At 40.8% G+C, this 20909-nt stretch overlaps 1 protein-coding gene across 2 annotated transcripts in view; it reads right to left on the bottom strand.

Moving 5' to 3' along the window:
- The window catches only part of prex1 (phosphatidylinositol-3,4,5-trisphosphate-dependent Rac exchange factor 1), a 185561-nt gene that overhangs the window by 22445 nt on the left and 142207 nt on the right, over window positions 1-20909 (bottom strand). For both annotated transcript variants that reach the window (XR_010966380.1, XM_068000534.1), the window contains exons 25-30: window positions 17310-17586; window positions 15046-15252; window positions 8103-8191; window positions 6846-6928; window positions 2511-2601; window positions 1274-1402 (exon numbers count right to left, since the gene is read on the bottom strand). Coding sequence is in view for 1 of the 2 variants with exons in the window: in XM_068000534.1 (XP_067856635.1) it covers window positions 1274-1402; window positions 2511-2601; window positions 6846-6928; window positions 8103-8191; window positions 15046-15252; window positions 17310-17586 (876 nt within the window). In the remaining variant the exon portion in view is untranslated. The remainder of the gene's footprint in view (window positions 1-1273; window positions 1403-2510; window positions 2602-6845; window positions 6929-8102; window positions 8192-15045; window positions 15253-17309; window positions 17587-20909) is intronic.

Below are 20909 nucleotides of genomic sequence, written 5' to 3'. Positions count from 1 at the left end.
AAGCAACTGTGTATTAACCACTCAGGTCCCAGATTCCCTGTTTCTCCTGTTGGGACGTTATCACCTTGCACTTTCAGCAACTTGCCACGCTAAAAATTTATAAAGCTAAACGTGCAAGGGCAAGTCTAACTAACGACAAATACCATTTGATGTTCTGCTACAGCAAATTATTGCCCATTGCAGTACAGTTTAAGTGTACACTGAAGTACTGGCAGCCACGTTAAGAGCGACTTCTCTCAACTCCCGCCTAAACACCAGCATGGGGGTGGGGAAGCCTCAAGATGACAATTTCAATGGAAGAAATGCCTTGCAGTACCATTGTAAAACTCAACTGAATGTATCATGCAGTGCAATATTTCACTCTACAGGCATGGGAAATGAAAACTGTTAAAATATAGTCTATGCTGCAAACGACCATTCAATACTGCCCTAAAAGGGGTTTTTAAACTTCCACACAGTTGTAGAACATTATATTTGACCCTGTGAAAAGTCCAGGAATATGCTCATTATATAAACACAGGTTGCTTCTACCGAGAAATTATGAGTGATCAAAAGTCATACAGATCCTGCAATGAACAAAACTCATGTCTAGGTTAGAGAATGTAAGAAATCTAATGACAGATTGTAAATCTGCAGAACACAGCAGTAACCAAACTAGATACTGTGAAAAATACTTACCTATAATTTGAAAAAAAAAGTGAAAACAATGAAATTCTCAGACATTACTTGTAATAAAGTTATTGAAATGCAACTTATTGACACCTAAAGTAAGAAGGGCCATGAATTCCTAGTCATGAACTCCTCAGAACATATGTTCAGTTCAGTGGGATTGACCTGTCTCTTACTACTGCCTAAATAATTTCACTTTTACTCAGTCTGAGAACTTATTCCCTTCCAGCAGCAAGAACTAAATGGAACTACACTCAGAATTAGGATTAAATCCAAAGGAGGCCTGCAGATTGTATTGCATGTGTTAAATTATTTAAAACATAAAACATCCCAGGATCCCATTAATGAATTGAGAAGGCATGCATTTCCTACCAGAGTCCATATCAATTTAGCTTTGACTCATGTCAGACAGGTCCAAAGAGTACTGAACACAAAATGAATGCACATCCTTTTGTGCTATAGCCCAGTTATAATAACAAAAAATGTTGAAGGTGTGTAAAAATGATTTGACTAGGTTTACTTAACTGCTACCCATTAATTTAAAACCATTGTATAAGATTCTTGAAAGAATTGGTGCCAAAGCTCATTAAGAAAAATTACTAACCTTCCACATACTCCTGTACATTGTCCACTAAGGCATTGATTGAACAAGGCAAGTTCCAGGGGTCTTCCTGCACATTCGTTTGGATTATGCTTCGGCATTTTATGTTTCGGTCAACTTTCTGTCGAAATTCTAAAGACAGATTCTAGGAGTTAGTGATCACAATCTCTATGTTTTTTTTGTAATTTTTTCTGATATGGAACTACTACACAGATTGGGCCAGTGGGACATGGTCTACTGGTGCACAGCTATCCTGTGCATGATGAGAATGTTTGGATTTGCTGCCATTAATCCCCACATACTGCATTTCCATGGAAGGGGTACAGAGTAATGCAACAGCAAGTTACATTTAACAACATAACCCAAGGCACTTTATGGAGGGAGGAGATATGGTAGACAATGAACCAAGAAGTGGGGTAGGTAATTAAAAATATGAATGGATTGGTTTCAGCGAGGCATTGAACATGGATTTGAAGTTATATATCTGTGTAAGTAGCTCTCAATTAGAATATGAGAATTCAAATTGTATTGGCCATTTTAACCCCAGAGAAGAAAACAGAAAAATAAAATCAAATGAAATATAAAAAACTATCCACCTCAACACACTGCTCTATGCTTAACCAGGGCAAGTGATTAATTGAGTATTCGTTTCTGCAGTCATCAAAAAGCACAGAAGGTGAGAAACAGTTGTTACTTTACTTCGGACTAAATGCAAACTGTTTTGTACTTTTGAGAAAATTAGTATTGAACACTTGGATCATTTGAAGCAGCCTGCGAGGACAATTCTACAAACATATCAGGTATCAATAGTTGTGCAGGATTTACTCTTCCGGGGTTATAAAAGTCCTGGTTAAGATTTTCCTCCACATTTTAGAATGTTTACCTATTGTTGAGGGCAATTTGATCCCCAAATTTTGTCATCTTCCATTTTTACACAACATAAGTCATAAGTATAAAATCATATAGCAGTCATTTGTATACAAAAGTAATATAAACAGAGGTGTACAGTTGGAATGCTTCCAGGGACCGTCCCTTATAATTAGTTAGCTTTAACTTTGTGTAATCCAACTCACTGTAAGCATTTGTATACCAAATCACAAGTGACTAAACGGGTACCAAATCACAAGTGACTAATGGAAGCCTACAGAGATTTAGGAGAATGGCCATTAATGTACTCATCATTTCAAAAATGAAGACAGAATTAGCACTTAAATTTTATTGCCATGAAAGCCTATGTTACCTTGTATGTTGTATTCTGTATTAATGCCGTTTGTCTCTTCAAAGGCCTTGGCCATAACTGACCCCTTGAGAAGTGCATCAATTGAATCCACCTGTAAGAATTCAAACACCATTGAGCATTACAACTTATTTTCATGTCATTTAAATTTCCAATACTTGGTATTTATGTTTTAGTTCACAATTTATGCACAACAAGTACTAAAAAATCACCATGGTGTCGCTCACAGCAAGTCCGAGGTTAAGTTGTTGCAAAAGGGTGCTAGGATGTTGAAGTTGGGAAAAGAGGTGGTGACAGAATTTGGAAAGAGATTCTAAGAGATTTCCCAAGGGCCGGGAAACAATTGGTTTTGATTGGTATTTTTTTTATTTGATGCTGGTCAATTAATAATTTTTTTTCCCCTCACTTAGTACTCATTAAAAATAAATACATCTGATTGCAATATGAGTAAACAGCTTTTTTACTGTTGATTTAGGGTGTGGCTTTTATAGTGAAAGCCCAAAAATATTAAAAGACAAAAGATTAAACTAAATTATGTTTAAATTAATTTGCATCTCTGTTCTTTACCACACATCTCAAACAATAGTGTTAACAAAATGGTCTGATTAAATATATTTTTTAAAATCAGGACTGCTTTTCCCTCCAAACTTAAATAATGCTATTGTGCTGCCAGAACTTGCCACCACCTTCTCAAGGGCAATTAGGGATGGGCAATAAATGCCGGCCTCGCCAGCGACGCCCACATCCCATGAACGAATAAAAAAAAGTTTATATGAATCACTGCTGATTATCTCAAACATACAAAAAAAAGAAATTCAGTTGATAAGCATTTAGAATATATTAGAGTACTCCTAGCCATTCCCACCCTAATTCTTCCCGACTTGCTTGCTTTCTCCTCCTGAATGCGTGTTTGCCTCAGTGGAAATGCCAACTGTCATTGCAACAGATTGTCCAGTATATAAAATATGTTTTTTTTCTTTCAAAGCTACCTCAAAAAAAGATGAACAGTTCATATCTATTTTGCTGTCGTCTTGTACAAAAAAAACAACTGCAGTTATTTTTACAACTCCTACGATGGTTTACCCAGGAGATTTTGTCCTCAGTAATTTCTTATTACTACACAAGAGTGAAGGAGGCGATGGGTTTACCAACAAGTCCCTGCACTCTACGCACGGTAAGTCTTGCTATCACTCATGAAAACAAATGCACGGATGGGGCGAAAGGCTTTGTGGAATCCTGTCAGCTGAGGGTGATTGATCTAGGAACCCAAGATTCAGGCTTCTTAGACTAGCACAGGAGGCTGATCAAAAATGTTGCTGGAGGCATTTTGAACGCAGGAAATACTACTATCTAGGTAAGTTTAATAACGTTCTGATCAATTTTACATCTTTATAATTACAAACCTTTTGAGCAATTCCATAGGTAACTTTTGCTGATTGCTTGTTTTCTTATATCCTCAGTAGTTTTTCATTGAAGTTTATCTATCAGCTTTACTTTCTTCTGATTGGTGAATTCCCTAACTATTCAATTGCAATTTATTGCTGCTTTAGGAATATGAAATTTGAGCCAGCAAATGCAAGTCTGACACAAAAATTTGCATTTGGACAAGCATAGTGTCTCAAGTGTGACACCAAGGGCTCGATATTGCCAGGGCGGCAGGGGGGGATATTGGGCATGTGGGTAACGCGCCTGGTGAAATCAGTCTGCCCTGCGCGCGATCGCAGCCTAATTGGATCCACTTACCTGGTCTTCCGGGTTCCCCGCTGCTGAGCTGCGTGTTGGGCGGGCTGCACATGCGCAGTAAGGTCTGTCAGCTGGAGGAGCTCTATTTAAAGGGACAGTCCTCCACTGACAGATGCTGCAACAAATCGGAAAAAATACAGCATGGAGCAGCCCAGGGGGAAGGCTGCTCCCAGTTTAATGATGCCTCACTCCAAGTATCATTAAATGTAACAACGGATGAACGGACACCGCGCAACAATCGCCAAACAGGAGGGTTCCCTCCCAGTCGGGGAACACTTCAGCAGTCATGGACATTCATCCACCGACCTTCGGGTAAGCGTACTCCAAGGCGGCCTTCGAGACACACGACAACGCAAAATCGTCGAGCAGAAATTGATAGCCAAGTTCCGCACCCATGAGGACGGCCTCAACCGGGATCTTGGGTTCATGTCACGCTACACGTTACCCCACTAGCGAACAAATGTTATCTGTTTTTAATATAATGGGTCATTTGCTGGCTCTCTCTGCCTTCCGGATGTTTCTGCCTCTCTCTGTTTTTCTTCTCTGTTTTTTTTCCCTGTTTGTTTTTTTGTTGAATGTGTATTCGGGGGTTCTGCAGGTGACACCTCTCTGTCTGAACACGGTGATTGCCTTGGCAACGGGCAGTTGCAGGGGCAGTCTGTAAACACCATGTATTGTTCTATATGTATAAATGCGTAGGCTTCAAGGAGATCCTGAACATTTACCTGAGGAAGGAGGAAGTCTCCGAAAGCTTGTGAATTTAAAATAAAATTGCTGGACTATAATTTGGTGTTGTAAAATTGTTTACAATTGTCAACCCCAGTCCATCACCGGCATCTCCACATTATCATTAAATGGGGTGAGGAGGAGGGGGAGGACAGAGATCTCCCCCCCGGCGGGCGGGAGGAAGCGGCCTGCCTCTGCCACCAGGAAGGCCTGGCTCGAGGTGGCAGAGGAGGTCACCTGCACCACCAACATATCGCACACCTGCATACAGTGCAGGAGGCGCTGCAATGACCTAAGTAGGTCAGCCAAAGTGAGTACACTTACTCATTCCCCTACACTCCGACTGCCACATCACCGCCCCCACCCCACTGCCAACACTACTCTATCACATCACTCCTCACACCCACTCAAACCTCATCCTCATCTTACCTGCACTTACTCACCTCGCCAGTACTCATCCCGCCACTACCACTCAACCCAATCCTCATACAATCTCATGGCTCTATCTCATACTCACCCTCTCATGCATCTCTTTCACGGTCTGCCTCACTCAACCTGCCACTACCTGTGCTGCAGCCACAGGGCGTGCATCACATATGTGCAGTAGGAAGTGTAAGGCAAACGTGTCGTGAGCATGAAGGGGATGCACAAGGGTGTTTGAGGGTTTGTCATGGTTGTTACTTATATTGATTTCTGACCAACTCACATCACATATTATATTCGCACCACTACTGCCACGTCTTTGCGAATCTTGTCTGGTTTGTGCAATAATGCCCTTTCCTGAGGATCACTATGAAGACCCACAACTGATGCCACCCATTGTGTCACTGCAGAGTGGGTGTAGGTGTATTTGCAGGGCTCTTTTGTGCAGACGACAGAGACGTCGGCGATGTCCCCGGTGGCACCCTGGAAGGATGCGGAGGAGAAGTTGTTGAGGGGAGTGGCGACTTTGACAGCGACAGGTAAGAAGATGGTGCTCGGGCCAACCGGGAGCAGCTCGGCATGAAGGAGGCTGCAGACGTCCACGACTACATGTCGAGTGACTCTGAGCCTCCGTGTGCACTGCTGCTCAGAGAGGTCCAGGAAGCTGAGCCTCGGTCTGTGGACCCTGTGGCGAGGGGAGTGCCCCTGCGTCGCATCTCTCTCTGTGGTTGCCCTTCCTCCTGCTGTGCAGGTGGGTGTGTCACAGCACTGTGTTGTGGAGCTCCACGTGTCAGAGGTGGACGGCTTGGCCGGCGAGGCTGGTAATGCTGTTCATCCTCCGAGGAGGTCATGACTGCAGCTATGGCGGCCCCCATCCGGAAGATGTACATTTGAGGGGGTCCGCAAGGTAGGTACATGTGTCTGGACCCCGAGGTAAGTGTGCAAGTTGGTGAATTTGATTGTCAGGAGGAGGGTGGTGGAGGCCAAACATTGTCCCAAGTGACAGAGTGGCCTCCTGCAATGAGTGAGGGTCTCCCCACCCCCCCCCCACACCTGTCAAATGGACCTTAGTAGCTGCCACAGGCTGATAGCTGCAACACGTCCATTTCAACTGGGAGTGTTTCCCCCAGTATGGGAAACAGTCCCAGTTGTTTCTAAAATCCCACCCCTCCTGACATATTCCCTTAATCAGGTCTGTTAATGACCTGAAATACCAAGATAAATACTGTTAAGTGGCATCCCGCTGGCTTTAATTGCACGTGGGCGCGTCTGTGGGAAACACGGAAGTGGGCGGGTTGGAGCCGGGCTTTCCTAAATTCCCCGATTTTCGGAGCCCCCCCCGCCAGGAACACACCCGATTGCGGGTGCTAAAATGGAGCCCCAAGTGTGTGAGACAAACACCTATTAGATGCAACCTATAGGTGGATGATGGTAAAGTGTATGTACCTGATTAAAGAGATGCTCGAGGCAACCATGCAATTTGTCCTGTTTGTCAAGAGGAATTCTCATGTCACAAGGCAGTTCATCCCCTGTTTTAAGAGATAAAAGTATATTTCAATTTATGAAAATAAAATTATACAGGTGGATGAAAGTAGTTTCAATATATCTTCATCTGATAAATCTTCAAATTATATATTAGTGCTGCGTAGAGGGCTATGATAGAAAATATATCACTGAAGTCTTAAATGTTTCCAGCAGCATACAGTATCACTGCACATTTTAGGGGGTATTAATGTAAACATTTGCTTCCATGTAACATCTACAATTTTCTATAAGTTTCGGATTAACATTACATAGTAAAGAAATAAACTTCACGGATGCTTTATTGGTGGTGAAAGAAATATGAGCTAAATTACATATATGGAAAACCCATTAACTGTGGCGTGAACCCCATTTAGTGCAGCTCTGCATCTGTATTGTTGAATTCCACTTGTTTCATTTGGCACAAAACCAGAGGCACTGGAGATGGTACAAAAAAGATTTACTAGGATGATACCAGAACTGAGACAGTATAGGTTTCAGGAAAGATTTAACAGGCTGGGCTCTTTTCTCTAGAAAAAAGACTGAGGGGTGACCTGATAGAGGTCTTTAAGATTATGAAAGGGTTTGATAGGGTGGACATAGAGAAGATATTTCCGCTTGCGGGGAAACCAGAACTAGGGGCTATAAATATAAGATAGTCACTAATGAATCCATTAGGGAATTCAGGAGAAACTTCTTTACCCAAAGCGTGATTAGAATGTGGAACTCACTACCACAAGGAGTAGTTGAGGCAACTAGCATAGATGCATTTAATGGGAATCTAGATAGACACATGGAGGAGAAAGGAATAGAAGGATATGTTGATAGGGTTAGATGAAGAAGAGTGGGAGGAGGCTCGTGTCGAGCATAAACACCGGCATGGATTTGTTGGGCCGAATGGCCTGTTCCTGTGCTGTGCATTCTATGCAATTTGCACCATTAGAACAAGACGGATTTCTAGTAAATGGCACTGTGGTAATTGTTGGAGACATGTGAATGATGAGACGTTGCAGATTTCTTCTTCCAAATACAGTAGTCACCATCTTGCTGACCTTACACTCTCACTTGTGGTCAAAGCTACACAAAAAATAAATGGGTTACATTTTGGGGAGAGAAATGCTACTGCAGTCCTAAAAATAGTTAGGTGCTTTAGTAACATTTTACTTAAGAGTAAAACCTCACCTGATCCCATTTCATCACTGCCCAGATAGGAGCTCCTGCTGCGGTCACTAGTATAGGACAGCACCGAGTCTCGGTTGCTATTACATTCACTGCAAGACATTACCAAAAACAATGGGAATTTTCTTAGCATTAAAATCCCTCCACAAATTTCCAATGACATCCTTCCTATCAAACATATGGTCTGCAATTCAAATTGAGACCAGTCCCCATTCAAATGTTATCAATTCAAACTTTTCTGAATTATATTCACAAAAACTATATAAAATCTTGGCAACCTATCAAGGTTTTTTTGAAGCCTACAGTAGTTTACTAGTTTATTCAGTACATAAAATAAGTAATTTACAAGCACATAAAACAGTAATGTTTAAAACCTGGTGATTTACACAAAGCTGAAGTCGATATAATGAAATCCATGTCATATAAATCATGTATTTTTTTCAAAAAGGACATAGTGAACTGTACTCTACACCCACTCACATTCAACCCTTGGGAAGCAGATACTTTGCATTTAAAAAGAAAATTAAAACTCAAACTGTGGTAAATATGCCCCACAAGAAACCATAATATACAATGTGATAAAGTTAGGAGCTACGCTTCAGCAACAGAGAATCTTATGAGGCAAGGATTTAGCTTTTACTTTGGGGTTTGACATCAGTCTTGCATATGGCAAAGTAACTCGTGCCAGTAGTTGATGTGCTTGATTTATATACTGTAAAATTTCTAACTTAGATACTTTGTGCAGGATATCACTTCAGTTTTCACCTTCGTTAAATATAACTGGCTTACATAGCTACACAAGTCAATGCAGTAATTACTGGGAACAACCATTTATATTATTGTGCTAATACAACCATTCCAGAACTAAAAGCTAATACATGTTGAAATTTAGGAGTCTGAATTCCACTCTTTACACTTTATAACATCTTTATATCATTTACTTCAAATTGGCACCTTGCACCTCATAAGCCTTTCAGCTTAAATTGCAGAAATATTGGGACAGGAAATTATTCACACCATTCCCCTACTTGCCTCAAGAGGGCAATATATCAAAGACCCCTGCTTTCTTATCAAAGCATACACAGAGACACACGCCAAACTGTTCTGCAGTTACACAGGAATGTTACACAGGGGTAAAATAAAACAGATATTAACATACTTATGCTATATTTCTGAAACTACCCTAGACTTCATGAATGACTAAATCATTGAGATCATCTTCCCTCTATTGCTTTGGGTATTACAACTCAGTTACCTTCATGATGAATCTTTTAGAAAATAATAGCACAGTTACATATGAAGTAATTTAACTCAATTATGAGCTTTATTATAGTAAACATTACTCAGAAGAGTCCATAGATCCCATCTGAATTATTGATCACTATAAAATCACAAGTCCAAATGGTTCAAATATTTATGAATTTACCAAATGAGACCATTTCCTTTCTGATATACATGCATTCTTTTTGCAAAATAAAAAGAAATTGCTGGTAAGGATGAAATTGCTGCGACTTGTGCATTAATTCACAGCTTTGTAAAGAAACTAAAGATCCTGCACAGAACAGAAAGAAAGTGAAAAGCTACCTCCAGTCCTATCTTTAGGGATAGAGGTTGGAGCAATTTACAAAATGAAGAGATGCAGACAATTTTGGAACCATCGTGATTGGCATTTAGCTGGTATTAGGGTAAAAAGGGCTTACAGAATAGGTATGTAGAAACAGAACATAGACTGGATTAAGTACTACTTGTTTAAGTATTCAAAACATCCTTGGAAGGGAAGGATTGTCTCTTACGGATTATCTGGAATTGCTATAAAAACATGGTTCTTTTGCATTCAAAAAGACTGCTCAGATTTTGATTGGAGTCTTTATAGAACAATTGAAGGCGGCAGAGCTCTTTCAAAAGGACACAGACAACTGTAATTGTCTTTTGAGAGTTTAATGAACCCAGCAGCTACAGAATCTGTGCAAATCAGAGAAATTTCTACTCACATGAAAAGTTGGACAGTTCCCTCTATAAATCTTTTAGGAATCTCGGAGTTAACAAGGCATGCTGCCTCTGAGCCAACAAGCTAATTTAGTACATTCAAAGATGAATTAACATGATTTTTGGCAGACTCTTTCTTATTATACAATGCATGAATCCTCAATGTGCATGTGCATAGAAGCCGAGTGAAGAGGGGATCAGGTTCGGCTAAGATACCACCTACAGTAGAATATCCTGGCAATGCTCACCGTTAAGGTTTATATATGAATAATGGGGAGTTGGGTGAGGTGCTGAAAGACAGTCTGCCCCTACAGAACCAGAAGGCAAACAAGGAGTGGGCACTTTCCTGAGCAGAGGATGGAAACAGCAGTTTATACATCTCACAGATGACCAACAGAGCATTTTTTCTAACCTATCAAATGCAACATGAATGTTATTTAGTACATTAACAAGCTAATGCAGATCAACAAAAAATATTAGTCTTATCTGAAGTGTCGTTATGGCCATTATTCATGAAATGTGAGCCAGTGAACCAAATCAAATAATCTTTGGAAACTGAAAAATATAATGTCCCTGACCATAGAAGGTTTACAGCAGGAGAACAGTCAGCCCACTGTGTCTATGCACTTCTTTGGTAAAGCAATCCAAAAATAATTTGGCTGCCCTGCTCTCTCCCAATAAGTTTGTATCTTGCCCAGTCAAATGTTTATCAACTCTTTCCTTAAAAGATGCAATAGTCTCTGCCCCAATTGCTCCCTCTGACACAGCATCCCACGGTCTAAAAACTCTTCGCATAAAGAAATTTCTCACAACCTCTCTCCACACTCTTGGTGGCCATTCGTTATTCACTCCCCAACAAGAGAGTCTTTTTCCAATTCACCCAATCAAAATCTCACTCAATTTTAAAAACCGGTATTAAATCTTCTCAACTCCAATGAAACTAATCCTAGTATCTCAAGTATCTCCTAATATCCAAATTTTTTTTTAAATCCTTGATATCATCCTGTGACTTCAATTGGGCATTGAAAATACACAAAAGATCACATTGTTGCATCTCACAATGTTACACACAACTTAACAGCCAAAAAGATTTCACTTGAAAAGACATGAAATATTTGATGTGTATGCATGAGGTTTGAGGCTTTTCAGAGAATTAATCTTTTGTGCCTTCTTTTGTGTAAACTACTCTCCCCAATTCTATCCTCCATTGATGTCACACCTGTATCAATGCTTCCTTATAAACTGTCATATCTGGAAACTGGTTTGTTATTCCACTGGCTGACAGTCATTGCCCGATCATCTTACAAGGAGAATACTTAATGTTATGCTGATGGAAACATTCAAATAGTAGGCAATGGGACCCAACTGATCAAACACACCTAAAAGTAGTCAATTCTCCACAAACAGATGTCAACTATTTCCTTCAATTGTTGGATTCAAAAATACAATGTGGCTGGTAGTCCATTAGTAATCATTAATCTATTATGTAAATCTAAAATGTGGCAATATTTTTCAACTCTGCCTCCTCCTTTCTTCTCATCATCATATCAACGATCCCAAGTAGAATATGACAAAAACTAAAGACAACTATAAAAGAATGGTCCTGTGCCAAGCTCCTGGGATAGACAGACAATCTACACCCAAGGAAAATATCCTAACCTTGGAATTGATGTGAAGGAGGGCCACAAAACAGATTCACAGGATCAAATTTTATGGAGAGTCGTTAGAAAACAGACTCTTCAACCATGGAAGCCTATAGAGGAATATAAGATACTAAATAGAATAAAGTTTGCTGTGCACCAATTGGCCACCACATTCACCTGCTTAACAGAGTGACTGGACTTCAGTAACTTATTGAATGTGAAGCATTTTGCAACATCCTGAGGACACAATAAGCATTAAATAAATGCAAGTTTTTCTAGGATAAGTTAATACAGAGCACTATTTCAATGCAGCACAGGGTGAAAATTGGTAAAAGGCAGGTTCAGAATGGATATCAAGGAGGACTTTTCATGCAAAGAGTGATTAATAGCTGGAATTCGTTTTCCAGCTCAGCTGTTGGGGGCAAATACTCTCGAGTCATTCAAGAGGCAGTTAGATGCAGTGATGGAAAGCGTTATAGGTTTCTATGGATGGTTCAGCCAGATGGGCTGAATAGTGTCCTTCATCTATACTGTAACCAGGGTCTCTACCAGTGCTTTGTAACTAGGTGCTTGTAGGTTTATTCAAGAAGGGCCTTGAGTGATGCCCCAAAATTTTTATTGATTTTTGTTGAAGTAATGCAATTAGATGTACTATGAGCCTATTCTCCTCACCAAAAAAGCACAGATTCGAATCATCCCCGAAATCAAAACAAACAACCTATTAAAACCACTATCAGCTGTTGGGAGCTTATGGATTTTCAGATCTCTATAGGACTCAACAATAAATATTTTTTATAATTCACACACTTCCTACTCAAGGAAAAATGCGAGGAATGTTTGATACTACTGGTAATGAAACTCAGAACTGATTCGAGAAATGCTTTGTATCTGAAATTAAAAACTTGTTGCAAATAGCCCAGATAGTGCAAAATGGTTTCTGTAAGACACCTGAATAAACATTTTTTTCCGGCTCACCATTCTGCATAAATACCTGCGCGAGCCAAATATTTAAAAGAAAGAAAAAAAAGCTTTCAACGTTTGGAACTGAACTCGTGAGAAAATTGTTCACAGACTGGTGGAAAAAAATCTTTCAAACAGCTGGTATTTCAAACCTACACCAAGCATGAACAAGTTGTAAGAAATAAATCTGTTTCAAATCAGCTCACAATGGAGCAATTGATTAATTCAACTTATAGTGTCTGCGTTTTTGAAAGAAAAAAACAAATTTAGAACTACTACTTTATGCTTCACTCTTGCTTTATATTCTTATAGACCGCATAAATAGGACAGCATCTAAAATTTCTGCGCTCATTTTACACATTTAATTCTTTAAGAAACAAGCAGATGAGATTGTTCATTTCAAAGTTGGCATGCAGTTAAATTAAAAAACAGTGCAACATCTAGCACAGTGATTCTGAAACACTGCAGGAAAAGAGACATACTTTCATGCTGTAATTGGAAGCTGTTCAGCTATTTGCACCTAATAGCACTTAGTACGAGAGACTAAGATTAGCCATTAGTAAAGCAGGATGTCAGTAGCTCAGCATGTAACTCGGTTACAAACCATTTCTTCATTCATTGTGATGCATAGTTTTATGTCACTCCTGACAGAATCAAAAGTCAAAAGGAAATGTAAGCTCAGTCCAGTGAGCACACAATGCCATAGCCCAAAACTATGCCAAATATAGTATTAATCAATTCTGTTGGACTGCTTGGGCAGGGGGGGGGTGGGGGGGGGGGGGGCAGGGGAGAACACAACAGAATGGGCTGAGTGTGTTGCAGCTATGTTTTAACCGTAATACGAGAGGACTTACCCATAAATATTGCATAAAAAACACCCTAGCTGTAAAACATCTGCACTACTGTAACACACCACACATGGCAGAGCTGAATAAGGCTGGTTAAAAAGCAATGAATTTATCATCTTCTTCTCATATGGCAAATAAAGCAACTGATCTGGGCGAGGAGCTTCTATAATAAGAACTATAACCAACACAAACCAATATATCCTTCAAAGCCAATATTAAAAATAAAAATTCTTTGTGCCAAGAGCAGAATTAGGACAGTCTTGTTCAGTGGTCAGGCACTAACCGCATTGTCTGGTTGCTTAGCGCAGCATTCTTGGACTGTGGGAAAAATAAACTTTCTGATGCAGATTATTTTGAATTTTTAGGGGTATTTTTTAGCCCAAGGTATTCACTCACTCTCACCTCCATAGTCACTGCACAATACCTGAGGCTGAGAAGGAAGTTTGATTGGTGTTGGACTTCCACCAATGCCAATCTATAACTGGCTTCCATAAATGCACAGGAGTAATCTGGGAACTGGACGTCATCCATTTTTATTCTCTTCTTGTGAGTCAGCACCTGGCATTTACTTCGTACCTCTCTACACCATCACAGCCAAGATCAGAAATGCAGTGTGTAGGAATTATGTACTGAATATATTTAAGAAGGAGCTAGATAGATTTCTGGACACAAAAGGCATCAAGGGGTATGGGGAGAGAGCAGGAATATGGTATTGAGATAGAGGATCAGCCATGATCATGTTGAATGGCGGAGCAGGCTCGAAGGGTCGAATGGCCGACTCCTGATCCTATTTTCTATGTTTCTATAAACCCCCAGTGGGCAGCATCACCTCTAAATGTCATTTTTCTTTACAGAATATTCTGCATTTGTATTTCACACAAATTTATTTACCAATTTAGAGATGTAGGCAACAATATACACAGTGGTTATTACATTAGCAAGCCTTTATATCTTTCTATAAAACAGATAGAATAGATATTGGTGAAATAGCCTTCTGATATAGAAGGTTGGTGCCCTGATGTTTGTAATGTAGAGGTAGAGTGTTGGCCTGACCCAGTGATTCCCCACAAGGTGAGAGTTTATAATTTCATTTGGGTAATCAGCATGCATCACCCAGAGGTGGTCAAACCTGGAGATATGGAAAGTTTCCCTAAAATTTAATTGTTTACATCACTAGGCCCAATTTCGTTTAAAAGCAATCCATTACAAAACTCCATTAACAATAATCTTGCCAGCCTTTCAACAGGGATTGGCCAATGGCATGAGTTCAAAAAAGGAGGAATATTGAAGGATAGGACCAGTGAGCACGAGAGTGGAATTGGACTGGGTGGAGAAAAACTAGTGCAGACTTAAAAGGGCCTAATGGCATGTTTCTGTGCTGGAACATTCTATGATTAAAAAACACCAATTTAATATTTGTTCAAATAAAATATTAACCATTAAAAGATCTACCATAAACCAGCGTTTGGTTGCTGATGTTTCATTAAGGGAATCAGGAGAGATTCATACCTATAGGAATCCCTATAACTTGTTGTATCATGTCCAGAGTCATCCTGCTCTTCTTCATTCACCACAAAGCAGACTCTCTTTGTTCCGCAGTGTTCAGCTTTGTCAATATCATTTTCTTCCATCAAAATCGATGGGGGTAGTGTGAGGTCTGATGAAGTGTGCTCCGAAGTCTCAGACTGGGCAGGCTCGGTTATTGAGGACAGCAGGCTGCAGACACAATAAAAACAATGTTACTCTCTGATCTCCAATAAATGCTTTGCATATGGAAATAATTTTCTCTCTTTCTTTGTCAAGCCACCTGGAAACAATCAGCTTGCATTTCAGATGGAGTGGGTACTACTTCTTGCATTATGTGCAAAAACTGATGTTGAGTGACACATGTAACTGAATTTAGAGGTGAAAACTGCAATTCAATACAAGACTGATTCAATTTACAGACAAACAGTAATGCAGTAAATGTGCAAATGTTACTTCTTCCAGGTCTTCAGTGGCTACCTTGTAAACAGAACATTACAGCCTTTTGACTAAAACAATTGAGAAATCACCATTTGAATCTCAATAGATGTTTATCCTCTAGCTTATTTGGGCTTCAGAGTTTGGCATCTTGGGTGGGTCAACTCATTATGTCACACAAGCTCAGTTCCTGATGGGCTGACCAAAAAGCATTTTTCAGAAGTATCTTCCATTGAATTGCCTCACTGCCCAAACAACGGCTACAGGGGAATTGTAGCAAGAGTGCACGATCTACAATTAATGATCAATTTCTTTCCACAGTTTTCACTGATGCAAAACAAATCACCTGGTGCTTAAGGTCAGAATTTTCTTTGGCGATCCTGCCACCCATCATTTCTGCAGGTTAATATATGTCCATTTTAATCTTAAATTTGATGATTTGTCATCAGAATATGGATTTATGCTTACCCATTGTCTCAGTAAGTTAAAGCAGTGAGTACCTGAGCCACACAGATTAAAAAACTCAGAGACACAATCCCCAGTTAATGCTAAGTTAGATGATCTCACCCAGGGAATCAGTAGAGGTGCTACAAATAGTTTGTGGCCCTGGGTTAGGGAGGGGACATATCAACCAGTATTCTCCCTCCTGATTGCTATCAAGGGATCCTTGCTGGAAAATACATACATGGATGTCAGATGACAAGAAGATTGGGCTCAGATGTGATGGGTCTGTTGCTGCTCAAAATCTTTAACAACGAACTGGATTAAGGTCTTTAAAATGCTGATGTGAATAGATGCTGTTCAGGTGGATGGGTTATTTGAGCTGAAGAGAGAGAGGAGGACTAGGGGACATCAGTACAAAGAGTTAGGTTAGATAGCAGGAAGTGCTTCTTATTGCAGAGAGTCATTGACCTCTGAATAGATTTCCAGAAAGTGCAAGTCTTGATTTGCATTAGGCCCTCAAAAGAGAACTGGCTGAGTTCCTGTGAATGGAAAACATTGAGTTAGAGAAAGTAGGTGATGTCAGCATTCATTCGTATCATCAGTTATTGCCGTTGCCGAAAGCTTGCTTGACTCCTTTCGTGATCAAAGAGGAATTTCCTAAATTGACAAGTTTTTTTTTCTCTCCCAGGAGATTGCATGACAGGGTTGATGGATCATGTAGGTTGCATCAAGTCTGCATGGACCAGTTGGTCTTTTCTTGTCCTTTTCTCATATGTTCACGTGCTTGTATACTGTTACGCCATTATCGCCAAGTTTCAGAGCCCAATGCCACTTCCCTTTGTTTCCCCTCACCATGCATACCCTGTTATCAGAAAATGCTTAAATCAGGGACAGGAGAGTACCAGGGTGTGCTGAAACAAGAACAATCTTAAAAAAGTAGAACGTAGGTGGAGGATCCTAGGCCACCAGTCAGGAAACCACCAAGAAAAAAATCACCAGTTTTCCACAGGATGCGGGGGGGGGGGGGGGAAATAGGACAAGTTAGCCCAGGCTTCTCCAGGCACTCCCCAGTAACTGCTTCGAAAGCAACACCTACAGAATGGTACAGAAACAGGTCACCTAGCCAGCTGAGAAATGAAACATCCTTTTTTTGTTGGGTGGGAGGGTTAGAGGAGGAAACAAATTACAAGAGAAACTGGTCATCTAAATCTGCGTAAAAACTATTAGTGCAACAAAACCATTAAAAAAAAATCACCAGAGTATTTGTTAACAAGTAAATTACATTACAATTTGCTGTAATGGAACAAAGCAGATTTTTGCCAAATGGGTAATCATTAACATCCAATTCAGTGTCACTGGGCACTTACACATTGATTTGCATTACGTATTGCTTCATTTCCTTCGAAGAGATCTCCAGTTTAATAAAAAGCTGGAAGAAAGAGTCCTGAATCTCCATGTCTTCCTGCTTCAATAGAAAGCTCAAGCCTCCACCTTCTTGAGTCACCTCTCCATTCTGTTGATTTACTAATTCATCTGGGTCTAACAGTTGATCAGTTTCTCCCTCTCCCCTAATTAAACACTTCCATAAGGGTGCCGCCATGGTGGTGATGCTGTGTCGAGTGTAGTTCATGGGATTTATAATGCCTGTAAACAAAAATGGCATTTTACTGATATGTCACCCTCTGTGAATACTTTGGCAACCAAAGTACCACTGAACATTACACATTTCAGGGATCATGAACAAGAAATGAATAATACAAAAATTTGCCAAGATCAAGCAACCAATATTATCAGCAGCAAATCATGGAAATATCATTTTGAGGAACAAATTCCAAGTCCCAGCCTTGATTGGAGGGTGGCAAATGTAACTCCACTATTTAAAAAAGGAGGGGAGAAAACAGGGAACTACAGACCGGTTAGCCTAACATCAGTAGTAGGGAAAATGCTAGAGTCTATTATAAAGGATGTGATAACAGGACACTTAGAAAATATCAATGGCATTAGACAAAGTCAACATGGATTAATGAAAGGGAAATCATGTTTAACAAACCTACTGGAGTTTTTTTTGAGGATGTAACTGGTATAGATAAGGGAGAACCAGTGGATGTAGTTTATTTGGATTTTCAGAAGGCCTTTGATAAAGTCCCACATAAGAGGTTAGTGTGCAAAATTAAAGCACGTGGGATTGGGGGTAATATACTGGCATGGATTGAAAATTGGTTAACAGACAGGAAACAGAGAGTAGGAATAAATAGGTCTTTTTTGGGGTGGCAGGCAGTGATCAGTGGGGTACCGCAGGGATCGGTGCTTGGGCCCCAGCTATTCACTGTATATATCAATGATTTGGATGAGGGAACCAAATGTAATATTTCCAAGTTGGCTGACGACACAAAACTAGGTGGGATCACGAGTTGTGAGGAGGATGCAAAGAGGCTTCAAGGCAATTTAGACAAGTTGAGTGAGTGAGCAAATACATGGCAGATGCAGTATAATGTGGATAAATGTGAAGTTATCCACTTCGGAAGGAAAAGCGGAAAGACAGAGTATTATTTAAATGGTGATAGATTGGGAAATGTTAATGTACAAAGGGACCTGGGTGTCCTTGTACACCAGTCACTGAAAGCAAACATGCAGGTGCAGCAAGCAGTTAGGAAGGCAAATGGTAGGTTGGCCTTTATTGCAAGAGGATTTGACGTAAGGAGCAAGGATGTCTTACTACAGTGATATAGGGCCTTGGTGAGGCCACACCTGGAGTAGTGTGTGCAGTTTTGGTCTCCTTACCTAAGAATGGATATACTTGCCATAGAGGGAGTGCAGTGAAGGTTCACCAGACTGATCCCCGAGATGACAGGACTGTCGTACGAGGAGAGATTGGGTCGACTCGGCCTGTATTCACTCGAGTTTAGAAGAATGAGAGGGGATCGCATTGAAACATATAAAATTCTGACAGGGCTAGACAGACTGGATGCAGGGAGGATGTTTTCCCTGGCTGGGGGGTCCAGAATGAGGGGCACAGTCTCAGGGTACAGGGTAGGACATTTAGGATTGAGATGAGGAGAAATTTCTTCATTCAGTGGGTGGTGAACCTGTGGAATTCTCGACCACAGAAGACTGTGGAGGCCAACTCACTGAATATATTTAAGAAGGAGATAGATAGATTTTTAGACACGAAAGGCATCAAGGGGCATGGGGAGAGAGCGAGAATATGGTATTGAGATAGAGGATCAGCCATGATCATATTGAATGGCAGAGTAGGCTCAAAGGGCCAAATGGCCAACTCCTGCTCCTATTTTCTATGTTTCTATGATGGTCAAAGTCACCACATGCATACATACAGGAGTTTTGTAACCAGCAGCAAGATGTAGCTATGTGACAGAGCACAGGATCCAACCTCAGAATTTACACTGATTTATTTTGCTCCTCTATCTGCCAATACAAACAAACAGCGTTTATAAAACCATGGAGAAGTCGACAGCCTGGTAGGTGAACGGAGCAGAAAGTAAATTAGCCTCAAAGCAACTTGCCATATCGAAGTCAAATACATTACTGGTTTGTACAAAATGTTCTCTACACCATCTCAACGTTTTTATGTTTACAGTGAACACAGATTTTCAGCAAAATCATTTAAACCAATCATAAGTATTGAAATAAATGTAATAAAATAATGAGGGGCCAGTTTTCTTGACTTTTGCTCCCATTCTTCATGCACAAAGATCAGGAAAAAGGGGATGGAGACCCATTATACTGGGACTCCACCCCATTTTCCAAACCCTGGGATTTCCCTGGCAGGACAGAGCAGGACCTCCAATCTAGCAACATTAGTGAGTTGAGAGAGAGGAATTTCCAGCCTCTCACCTTTCTCCTGTAGTTACGATGGTGGGGCACACAGACACAAGGGTGCTCCACGAAGCTGGTGTTAAGCTTGTGCTGGAAACCACACAGCCCTGCCAGTCCCCAGACCAGAAAGTCTGAGGGGAGCCATCAGCAGGCCATAGAGGAGTCCCAGGTGACGTTTAAAAAATGTTGTGCACTTGCCAAGTGAATGATTGGGCCTCAAAAGCAAAATACTGCGGATGCTGGGAATCTGAAATAAACACAGAAAATGCTGAAGAGCGAGGTCAAGAGTGTGCATGTGGCAGTGCGTGGCATTGAACGTCGAGCTCCAGAAGCAGCGAGAGCAGGGATACTGAATATCATGGAGATATCTAATCACTCGACTTCAGAGCTGTCCTGGTCTGCAGTTCCATTTCATCCTTCGACTCATCCGGCACTTGAACAAAAAACTATTTTCTTCCTTTGAGGTGTCAAGGACCGCAAGCTTCAACAACTCTTTAGATACCAATGTCCCTCCTGATCCTTCTTTCCCTTCACCTTCCTCTGAACCGATCCCTACCATCTCACCCAATGTTGTGTTTTCACTATCCCCTCTGATCGTCCCCTCTCTGACCCCAAACGATCAGTCCTCAACAAATGGGTAGGGTACGATAGCATAGTGGTTATGTTACTGGACTAGTAATCCAGAGGCCTGGGCTAATAATCCAGAGTCATGAGTTCAAATCCCCCCACAACAGCTGGGGAATTTAAATTCAACTGAATAAAATAAAAACTAGTATCAGTTACGGTGGCCATGAAACTACCAGATTGTCGTAGAAATCCATCTGGATCAATAATGCCCTTTAGGGAAGGAAACCTGCCGTCCTTACCCGGTCTGGCCTACGTGTGACTTCAGACCCACAACGATGTCATTGATTCTTAATCACCCTCTGAAATGGCCGAGCAAGCAACTCAGTTGCACAATCTCGCTATGGAAAGTCACAAGAAGAATAAAACCAGCCGGCACCGGACACTTCAAAGGCAAACCAAGCCCAGTCAACCCAAGTCCTCCTCAACAACATTTGGGGGCTTGTGCCAAAATTGGGAGAGCTGTCAAACAGCCTGACACAGCCATACTCACAGAATCATATATT

This window comes from Heptranchias perlo, chromosome 19 (genome assembly GCF_035084215.1).
Source record: "Heptranchias perlo isolate sHepPer1 chromosome 19, sHepPer1.hap1, whole genome shotgun sequence".
NCBI lineage: Eukaryota > Metazoa > Chordata > Chondrichthyes > Hexanchiformes > Hexanchidae > Heptranchias > Heptranchias perlo.
This window is presented reverse-complemented; position numbering and strand designations above follow the sequence as displayed.